This window comes from Meleagris gallopavo, chromosome 11, assembly GCF_000146605.3.
Source record: "Meleagris gallopavo isolate NT-WF06-2002-E0010 breed Aviagen turkey brand Nicholas breeding stock chromosome 11, Turkey_5.1, whole genome shotgun sequence".
In the NCBI taxonomy this organism is placed as follows: Eukaryota; Metazoa; Chordata; class Aves; order Galliformes; family Phasianidae; genus Meleagris; species Meleagris gallopavo.
The window spans coordinates 4,669,179-4,679,881 of NC_015021.2; the positions used below are offsets into that span (position 1 = coordinate 4,669,179).

A 10,703-nucleotide genomic window follows, 5' to 3' on the forward strand; every position below is an offset into this window, starting at 1 on the left:
AAGTCCCCAGCATGCCGCTATCTCTGGTTATAGCATCAGGAAGAAGCACTCAGGTTGTATTGGGCATGATGGAATTTGCCTGGGGAAACCCAGTGATGATAGCGGAACCCGCCCACATGTGAATTCCCATGGCTCTGGCCATGCTTTATAAGCAGGTGGAGAAGTGTTGAGGCTGGCAGCACAGGCAGGTGGCGAAGGAGCAATCATTGGAGCACAGCTGCTGCTTGGAGTGAAAATGTCTGGCCTCTGCACCAGGAGTTTGATTTTGGCTTCTCTGCTAGCACTGCTGTTGCTGCTGCTCTGCAGTACCTCCCAGGGTGAGTGAGCTTGGGCACTCTGCCCCAGGATGCGGTTCTTGTGCTACTTTGCACTATGCCAGCTATGCGAGGGTGTGCATGCTAGCAGCAGTATGAGGGAGAGGGGGATTAATTCAGCAAAGCATACTGCCTAATCCAACTTTTCTGTCAAATGGGAGCTAGATAGTTCAGAAACTGAAAAACAAATAACCTAAGCAGCATGGCAACATAGTCCAAATGGGTTTTATTGACATGAATGTTTTTTGTTCCAGCACAAAGCAACCAAGATTGCTGTCTGTCTTACACCAAAGCCCGTCTGCCTCGGAAGGTCATTAAGGGCTTTACTGAACAGCTCTCTGGTGAAGTCTGCGATATTGATGCCATCATGTAAGTTGCTTTTCAGAAGATCCTGTTTTTTTTTCTGACAGTCATATATAAACCTTAGGAAGTCTGTCGGGGTAGGAACAATGATCTGAATTATAGAAATGTGATTTTTCAGTAGATAGGGACTACTAACTCATGGGATAGCCATAAAATCATTCTACATAATAAGTCTGTTGAGGAATCACTGTGCAGACAAGGATGTCCTTGACCCTCTACCTGAGGTACCTTGCCAACACAGAATGTTTCCTTGAAAAAACCCTGCATAAACCATGTAACAAACTCAAGTGGGACTTCTTAATTCACAGAGATCAGAATCTTTTTCTTGATGTTTTAGACCTCCTAAATTTTTATCTGATATCTTAGCATGACAGCAAATATTCTTTTCAATCTCACAAGGTATTTCTTGTATCTAGCAAAGTTCTTGGTCTCAGTATTACAACAAATTGATCACAATTTTACGTTGCAAGAAACAGACTGAAACTATTATATGTAAGCTTAATTGGAACATACTATATCGTTTGTGTAGTATTGAAAGCATTGTGGAGCATCCCTTATCAAACCAGTGTTTTCTAAAGCAGGTGCTATTGTTCATTACATAGAGTAGCTATGATACATGTTTATGATCAAATGCAGCTTCTGAGTATTTTTTATCAATGATTTCTAATGTTTATTTACCAATCTCCTTATCGTTATTTCTTTCCCAGTTTCCACACCAGCAGGGGACTGAAAGCCTGCGTAAATCCTAAGGAAGACTGGGTGAAGAAGCATCTTCTTTTCCTGAGGTATGAATCTAAATATCTAAATACTACTAGGCTGAAAACAGAGCACGTATAGAAGTCTTTCTCTTGCATCTCCACATCTCCTGAATGCTGCTTCTGATGGCAGTTCTGAACTCAGCCTTTCCACCTCCTGTCATAAATGGCTGTTCCTGTTTAGAGTTCTCACAGTTGTCACTCATATCATGTGTCCCTTCTTCTACATGAGCTATTCTCTCAGTAGGTGCTATAGCTTGTAGAGAGAAACCTGTAATTGATCTGTGGCTGAGGTGATAATTTGTGTGTATTTTCTTGTTATTTTCCACAGCCAGAAGCTCAAGAAGATGTCGATGTGATACAGTTTCCAGCAGGGAACTAAACGCAGGCGTGGCTGAAGAACCACTTGGTTCAACCTCTTGGTTGAGGTTGTCATGTTGTACACTGTTGTGTGCTTACTCACCACTATCTCTGGCTTCTTTGGAACCGTTGAACTTCTGAAGTTGATTCATATTGCATCGCTGTTTTGCTTGAATTAAGCATTTTGTTGAAGTTTCTAGGTTTACTAGTATGACATGAGTACTGTTTAGTAAAGACTTCATTAACCTATTGTACAGAGCATGAATTGCATTAGGCTTATTGCATAGTACTATTGTGTTGCTCAGCATTTGTAAATCTTTGTAAAGATTATTTATTCTGTTTATTTTTTTTACTTCTTGGCACTATCTTGTGCCAGAATTTTGCTTTTAACTGGAGTTAGCATTATAATACTTTTTAGGCTGTTGTTTTAAAAAGTGCTTGTGAGAAAAAAAAATGGAAACTGGAGTTAAAAATAAATGTTAAAAACTGCACTGTGTGGTAAGGTTTTTTTTTGTCGTTAAAAGAGGTGATGAGTTCACCTTGAGTAATTATTTTAGCAGGTGCTCAAGAGCAAAGGAATTTATTTCAAATCTATTCACATCTGTTAAAGGCACTGCTTACCTTGCTCTGTTTGCAATGTGGGTAGCTATGAAACCCATAGTACACAACTCCTTCCGCTTCTCCGGGGAGTGGTTGTATATGAAGTTTTTCCTTAACACAAAGACCCATTTTTAGCTCAATCTCACATTAATGAGACTTGAGGGAATTTCTTTTACTGATTTGTTCAGGAGAAACCTTACATCAGTAAGCTTCTACCTAATTCAGTGGCAAGGCTTGTCATTACAGTAAGAGTCTGTTCTCAACTTAGTCATCGCTAGAGGAGAAATTTGCAGTGCTTTCTTCCCCTTTGTGTTTCCTTGTGTTAGCTTAATGAAATATTCTTGGTGGAAGTCTGTAGCCACTAACACATTACAAATGATGCACGACAAAAGTAAAGGATTTTCAAGGAGTTGGTAGGATGCGGTGCAGGTAAATGGGGGAGACTACTCAGCTCTGTTGCTGCTATTACATGGCTCACATAGACTTTCAGTATCTAAAGGCTCTGAGCAACCTGATCTAGCTATAGGTGTCCCTGTTCATTGTAGGGGAGTCAGACTCGATGCCCTTTAAGAGTCCCTTCCAACTCAAATGATTCTATGATTCCATGACCAGGTAGGCTGTGCAACTGTACTCGATGTCAGTACCAATGTCTTGCAGATAAATCTATGCCTTGGCCTTTGGTACCTTTTAGTCATAGAGATGGAAACATTAATTTACATTCAATTTAAATTTAACTTTAAAATTATTTTTCAGCTTCTCTCTCAAGGACACCAGAGGTGGTTTTTATGGCGTTTATGAATGTAAGGCTGTTTATTTTGCTTTTAAAATCTGACAGGGCTTATGCAATCTGCTTCTGGACCCGTAAATCTGGAAACCAGCGATTCTCTGTTGGTAAAGCTCTGTGATTAATTCGCTTTATTCTCCAGCAGGTGGATTCCATATTCCTTACATTAAGGATATCAGGTAAGAACCTATCACCCTCCCAGATAAGCAATTTTCCAGCATATTGCCTGGGAATTCCCAGGACTTTTTGATAGGGCTGAGGCAAACCACAGAGCTCTGCCCCAGTCCTGCGAGCTCTGGGGTGGGCTCTCATTCAGGCTCAAAATGCTCGTGAGCTGAATTACAGTCTGGGAAATGGTGTAGGCACAATAAATGGGCTCTCGTTAAAGAGTCAGAATTTGAGGTTTTTCAAAGACTACCTTGGGATCAGGTGTAAGCATCTCCCATTCCAGTGCAAAGCAATCGTGTTTGCTACCTTTTCTACACACAGCAAAATGCCTCCTCTGGTTCTCATCGGTTACATAGAGCAGCTGTCAGCCGAACTGTGAAGATATTGCCACTGTGTAAATTTCTAATTTGAAGAAAGCAGTATGACCAACATTGATTAGTACTGCCTAATGTATGAATGACTGGATCTGAATCTGTTTTCCAGTTCTGGATACAGATCTTTTTGTAGTTAATGGGGAAAACTGTTTAAATATTATACTGTCACATCTGTTATAGTCCATTGAAATTATCTCAGGGAAAAAATGTATACAGAAAAATGTATCCAATGAGGATTAGTATGCATCTTTATCAGGAATGCATTGTTCAGCTGTAATTTAATTGAGAAGTGAATCAGGGAATTTGTGAACCTAGAAAGGCTTTAGGCTTACGAAACTGTCACTTGATTTTAATGGCATACTCCCAGCTGGATAGACACCAAAACAGTACAGGTGATTAATTGTAAAAAGTCTTCCATATACTGATCTCAGCTATGTTACAACCTGGCAGAGTTATCTCAAACACCAGGCAAAAGCATCATCCCTTATCAAAATATGAATCATAAAAGCAGTTTTCAGTCTTTAGATCAAAAGCAGTCACTACCTATGGCAAGTTTACTAATCAAATGTAGTCATATACATTTACACAAATGCAAAAGTGTGTTCTACATCTTTATGATTTTTATGGTTCTGGGAGATGTCAGCTTTAGCTGTCCAGTGTGACAATCCTAACTCTAATCTTTTAAAATTGATGAATTTTTTCCTTGTACATTGTGCAAGGAGTGCAGATAACTTCCTAAGAGTTGTCATGGTATATTTCTCACGTAGCTACCATAAAATAAAATAAATCTATTAATAGTCTTCTGTCAAAATAGTTTATTCTCACCGCTTTATTCAAAGATTGTGCAGTCTTAGATACATAATTTATGTAATGGAGTCAGAATGTAAAATACTGTGATCAAAAAGCAAATATATCGCAGGAAAAGAAGTGTTAAATACTAATTTAAATGCCATTAACAAACTTACAGCACCATTTCTCTAGTTTTCCTTACGTGAATTCAGTTTATACTCCCAAAATAAAGTAATAATTTCATTTGTAAGTATCCATATCTACATTTCCATATTCCTGAAACAGACTGTTTCAGTCTACTGGGTTTTCATATTAGCTCATCTCCTGGAGTATTTTGATTTCCTTGAAATTCTCAGGCTTCACCTTTCTGAAAAGTGTTTTTTTTTCTTAGCACTCAGAATTACAGAGAAAGCCTTGGAAAACGAAAGATGAAGAACAACTCAACACGATATCCTACTCATGCTTTTTGAGTAGTAGCTGCGGTTGCTGAAATTTAGAGGCACAGTGTTATTGCCATATTTCTTGCAATTACTACTTTCAGTTATCAGAAATTATGATCTTGAGCCACTTTTACAGTCAAAAAATTGCAGTCCTAATTCAAGTTGAAGATGTGTACATTCTTTCTGTCTGATATATGTTCACTTGTCTGTTTGTTTTCTCCTTCTTTATTGCCTGTGATGGATATAATGGCCCATAAACTTCAGAGATTTTCCTTGTTCAGGTGCTAACATGAACTGCTTCTTGTGCCATCGTGAATGAGAAGACACACATGGTTATAATAAGATATCACATATGCTTTTATTTAGTTGACAGTTTGAAGGCTGTGAAGAAGATCTGCCCTTGGTCAGACATGCTTGTGGAAAGAGAGGAGGAGAAGCAGACAAACCAATTCCTGGCAATGGAAAGTGTGTGGCATTTGGACTTCCGTGGTGAGAAAGCCTGAATGATAAGACCTGGTTAAAAGATGGTTACGACATAAAGTAACTTAGGAAAAGGGGGGTTGTACCTTTAGTGAAGGTGCATACCAAAATGCACAGTATTTCTCATTTCAGATTCAACCTTTAGGTACGTTTGTGATGCAAACTGTCTCCTGTGGCTGTGTGGCCATGAGCCAAGGTGAAATAATTTTATGTGTAGGACAGTCTAGTACAATTTAATTTTAAATTTTATATCCTCTGGTATTTTCTGGAAGATAAAAATCAAAACACAGATGGTTATTGAAGGAACGTGGCTTGCAAGGAGATAGACTATGTACCAAGAACTCATATAACGAATGTTGAAATGGCAGTGGAAATCATCATTAAGAGTCAAGGACAGAGGAACAACACAAATCTGTAAAATGCTCTGGACTCACACCTCAGAGAAATATCAAGGTGCCATGGATTAAACAGTTAGTCTAATTAGACTTGTGTCAATAGAGGTGGGTTCAAGTAAGTGGCCCAATTTACACTGAAATTGTCAATTACAGTGTCAAGATTAAACTAGGTGTTTAATATCCTTGCAGCATCATTGGTCAGGTACAAAGCTAGTGAGATCAATATAAACTTACATAGTAGGGAAATGGGAATTTGAGAATTATAAATTTTTTGTGACAGATAAAATCAGAGCTGTGGAGTGGTCAGTATGGTGACTTCAATTATTCACTCAAATGTGACTCTGTTACATAGCTGTATGTAAGGAATACAAATAACCTGAATGTAAAATGCCATGCAGATCTGGGAAAAAAAATTACATTTACTAAAACTGGCTGAAAAATACGATTATGTGTTCCAGTGAGCACTTGAAAACTTGGGATTGTTTTGACTAGGAATAAATGGTCAAAACGTCTTTCAGAGGGAAATAAATATATATATAAGCTGTTTGAGATCATGCAAATCTCAGAGATGCTCAATCTATAAGATTGCTACAAATTATTACAAGAGCAGGCAAAAATATTGTGTCAATTTTAAAGTGGGTAGTGGTGCTGTACTAATGCTAATTACATTGAATGAATGATATACATACATATATGATACTATAAGAATTACAGAAAAATGATGGTTAGAAAAATATGAATACAAGATACACAGAGACGACCTAATAGGACTCTCATATTTAGTGAAACATATACAAAAATGTGGAAAACATTATTTTTTTTACGAAATTCTTAATTCATTTTGACATTATAAAAATGAGATACAAAAGACCAAATGAGATATTTTGACTTTTTTTTTTTATTATTATTACAAGCATAGTGCTGAAAGAAACATGATTGACTTTTATGAAACTGTGTATTCTAACACAAAGGGGCTTTCCTTACTTATCTTCTTCAATTCTATTATAGACTTAGACTTAGTAGAAATCCTGTTATTTATCTGGAGTTCTTGCTTCCACCTTACTCAAATTGGTTTGATTCAACTGTGTGTTAGGTAACTTAAAGAAAAGTGCTCCTCCATTTTCCTCTCTAGGTGCATCCGGATAACTCACTGGCTCTCAGTCTGACCTCAGAATAGTTGCATAATTACCTGATGCCATCAGCTTTGCCATCTTGACAACTTGATAAAGAACTATCCTCAACTGAAGGGTCCTCAGCCCCACACAATCTAGACCATAGAAAGAAAAATGAAAGGCATTTCTGAATTCTTCTCAGAGAGGGTAAGATGAATATATATTTTGGGGGGGGATGGGGAGGGAGAAATAATTTGGGTTCTTTATAATTTGAGTTTTTCTGGTGCCAAGTCTACTCATTAGTGTGGTGAGATGAAGAAAGGAAGGAAAGCTCACTCTTAAAAAGTGGAAAGGAAAACTTCTTAGCTAAGTGAAAGACAAAAAAGACAAAAAAGAAGTAAGAATATATAGAATTAGTTCAACTGTGGGAAATTGTAAGAACTGGTAGATGGACATAAAGAGCAATGAATAGATCAACTGTTCTTTTCCTGTACTTACTATCTCACCATAGATGAACAACACGTGCATCTGCAAATAGAAAACAATGACGTACTTCTTAGGTGAATAGCAACTCTCTCTCTATGTGTATTTATTTGGTATAACTTTAAATTGATGAAAACGGCCATGCAAAGATGAAAAACAGAATCTTCAGGAAAGAGTGCATTTTGTTTACATACATGTAAGTTGCTGTCAGCTCTTTCTCCCAGAGTAGCTCTTAACTCACAAACAGAAAACTAGAAAATCATCTCCTACATAGAGTTTTGACATTTTCATGGCTCTGGTACCATAATTGGTATTGGAAATAACAGAGCAGAAGTGAGAAGCTGTACTAATGATGCAGAGGGAAGCAAAAAGGGGTATGTGTTTGAGTAGCAGGAAGCAGGAACCCCATTCTAGAATAGAACAACCTTGAAAAAAATTACTTAAACCCATTTAATTCACCAAGCAGAAACAAGGAAATATCAGAGCACAGACTTACTGCATCTGACAGACCTTGCAATTATGAGAAAGGACAGCAAGCAAAACTCCGCTTAGTAAAAATTCACTGCACCTATTACTGACATAACAAAAATAGGAAGTGGCTTTCAACATTTTTCCCTTAACTCAGACTACTCTTGTGCTGGCCTTTCTGATTTAGTTCAGCATACCGCAGACTGACCTACTTCAGAACAAGTGGGTCACGATGCAAGTTTAAATCAGGAAGCCTAAAACCCACTCTTTTCTGCAAGCGAGACTGTGTTTGAGTCAAAAAACACTTTCTTCATATTATTCTTCTTAGGATGGTACTTTGGCTCAGGAAAATAGAGATCTGTTTCTGCCAATCTGTGTTGGCAGAAAGAACCCAGATTTCTCAACAGGAAACTCTTTGAAATTGTATTAACTTTGCATCACGCTATCCAGCACCCTGCAGCACTCCAGATCAGTGTATTTTGCAGCCTTTCAAAGGCATTTGAATATTGTCTGATATTCAGTGAGGTCTACAGTGTATAGCTTTATGCCATTCCTGCAAACTGCTTACAAAAGCAAAAATGCATAAGGAGCAACTGATGTATGCTCTTTCCAACATCAGTACTTCTGATCACTTTACCTAAAAGCTGATTAAATGCTGCAGATCCTGCAGATCCTGGAAGAATGTGTCAGTATTCCCTTTTTTTTTTCCCCCTTTTCCCAGTGTAGATATTTTTGAACTCTTAATGATGTGTACAGTCTTTGAAGATGACCTTTCCTGGTTTTGAGGCTGTGTGCACCCTTTGGATGCTACAAAATCTCAGGCAATAATCTTACTTTAGCAGTCTAAGAACTTGGACTCAGCTCAGGTTGCCTACCTGGGTGCACCATCAGAGTTCCTGCTTGCTCTGCCCTCAGGCAATTAATTGTGTTGAAGCGCTTCCCCTCATCATAGCTTTAATCTATGCTGCCTGAAGTCTCTGTGGATAATCCTACCTCTGCTTAGCTGTAGTTCTGTTTTATCAGAAAAACTTACTGTTAGTTACCATATGTTTTGCACACAGGTCTGTCCTAGGGCACTCTGGGAAAAACCTCATCTCAGCATAGTGTAACTACTGAGTGCTCAGGAGGACAGCAATTTTCTCTAGTTACTCTACGGGAGTATACAGTGCCATCATGTCAGTGCCTTTATGTCACCAGGGAAGGGGGATGAGTGTCAAGGCCTGATTTGCCTGATGATGACTGCTCATGACTGCATCCCGACTGCTTGTTTCTCCAGGGTGAAGACAAGCTATGAGGCATGTGCTTGGACGGAGATTCATAGGGAGAAGGCAAAGTGAGAATGTGCTGAGCCACCAGGTGCTGATGTCATGGGGCTCTGCGGTCATTTCACTTTCCTTGCCCCTGCACAGACTGGGCTGTATTTGTCCTTCCTGAGTCTTATGAAAAACGGAAAAAGAAAAGAAAAAACAAACAAACAAACAAACAAACAAAAACTTGTGGTAAATGATACCCAAAATCTCGAAAAAAATATTTCTGGAGAATGTCATAGTAATTGATGTAAATATCACTCTGAAGTACAGAACAGAAAAGATGCATAAAATAGTATTAAATTAAAATAGCAAGTAGTACTCCTCATTTTTGCCGTATAATAGTACAAAACCTTTAAATTAGACTAAAAATGTAAATGTAATGCTTCTAGTCGAGGGGAAGCAGAGGGGCAGGCTCTGATCTCTGTCTAGTGATCAGCAATAGAACTTGAAGGAATTGTGTGAAGCTGTGACGGGAGAGGGTCAGGTTGAATACCAGGAAAAGGTTCTTTACCGAGAGGTTTGTCAGGCACAGGAACACCCAGGGAACTGGGCACAGCCTTGAGCCTGCAGAGTTCAAGAAGCTTCTGGACAATGCTCTCAGACCTATGGCTCTGATTTCTTGGGTAGTCCTGTGCGGAGCCGGGAGTTGGACTCAATGATCATTACAGGTCTCCTGTAATTTGGGATAGTCTATGATTTTACAATTCTACTTGGTGTTAACTAATACTGAAGGTACCAAATAGGCTGCATGACTGTGTTTACGAAGAATGCAGAGGAAGGAGTTCATGTAGGAAGCATGTCCAGGTTCATTGTTAGTGTCATTTACGTTAGAAGAAAAATATTTATATTCAGAAATTATAATTAGGACAGATAAGTATCGTGATACACAAATTCAAAAGGCTGTGAGCCACTGGAGACCACCAAGTTATATTTGAACAGGACTGTTCTAAGTCAGTTCTGTTAGAAGGTTGTTTAGATTAATTGCTTTCAATAAAAATATTTCCCATCTGACTTGAGATAACTGACCTTCCACGTACAAATAAGACAAAAGATCAAACCAAAACCCCAGTTGTGTTGCACAGTAAACCTGGAATTGCCATTGTGTTTAACTTCCTGGCTTCCCAAGACCAAAGGGCTGCCTTCAAAGTCAACCTGCAGGGAGCCCCACGGCTGCTTTGCAGAAGTCACGTATGCTTGAACACTGATCTGAACCCCCTCCAGGCGGCCCCATCATTGCTACGGGCTATGAGACCCTATTGCTGTTTAATTTGTTGCAGTTAACCTGCCAGGACCTGCGCAGGCCCTTCTGTTGGGAGATCAGGGCTAGCTGAGCGTGGAGACGGCAGAAAACGCTGCAGTACCGACAGTGAGGCGCCCGGCCAGGACGCAGCGGTAACCACCAGCAACGACCAGGTGATGGCAGCCGGCGGCGCATGCGCGCAGGCTCTGTTTGGCCGTTGCCGTGGTAACGGAGTCCCAGGCGGAGGAGATGGGGCCGAAGCGGCTGC

The 10,703-nt window shown here is 39.3% G+C and overlaps 1 protein-coding gene and 1 long non-coding RNA gene across 7 annotated transcripts; one reads left to right on the forward strand and one right to left on the reverse strand.

The window, feature by feature from the left end:
- The first annotated feature begins 34 nt into the window (after window positions 1-34).
- Window positions 35-2,277, forward strand: CCL20 (C-C motif chemokine ligand 20). Its single transcript, XM_003209076.4, has 4 exons — window positions 35-317; window positions 569-683; window positions 1,385-1,462; window positions 1,764-2,277. The coding sequence occupies exons 1-4, from the start codon at window positions 236-238 to the stop codon at window positions 1,789-1,791; spliced, it is 303 nt and encodes a 100-aa protein (XP_003209124.2). The 5' UTR covers window positions 35-235; the 3' UTR covers window positions 1,792-2,277.
- A 2,917-nt stretch (window positions 2,278-5,194) lies between these two features.
- LOC109369431 lies at window positions 5,195-10,697 on the reverse strand. 6 transcript variants are annotated; one of them, XR_002118456.2, is made up of 6 exons: window positions 10,488-10,697; window positions 9,707-9,868; window positions 7,433-7,462; window positions 7,012-7,089; window positions 5,533-5,692; window positions 5,196-5,446 (listed from the first exon to the last, which is right to left on the reverse strand). It is a non-coding gene; the product is annotated as an uncharacterized LOC109369431 (long non-coding RNA). The 6 variants fall into 6 exon arrangements; XR_002118458.2 differs by lacking the exon at window positions 9,707-9,868 and having other exon boundaries at window positions 5,195-5,460; window positions 5,514-5,692; window positions 10,557-10,697; XR_002118454.2 differs by lacking the exon at window positions 9,707-9,868 and having other exon boundaries at window positions 5,202-5,446; window positions 5,514-5,692; window positions 10,557-10,697.
- Window positions 10,698-10,703: the final 6 nt, after the last annotated feature.

Coding starts and splice junctions, on each gene's coding strand:
- CCL20 (XM_003209076.4), top strand. CDS start 236: ATGTCTGGCCTCTGCACCAGGAGTTTGATTTTGGCTTCTCTGCTAGCA. Junction 318..568: donor GCTCTGCAGTACCTCCCAGG/GTGAGTGAGCTT, acceptor TTTTTGTTCCAG/CACAAAGCAACCAAGATTGC. Junction 1,463..1,763: donor AAGCATCTTCTTTTCCTGAG/GTATGAATCTAA, acceptor TATTTTCCACAG/CCAGAAGCTCAAGAAGATGT.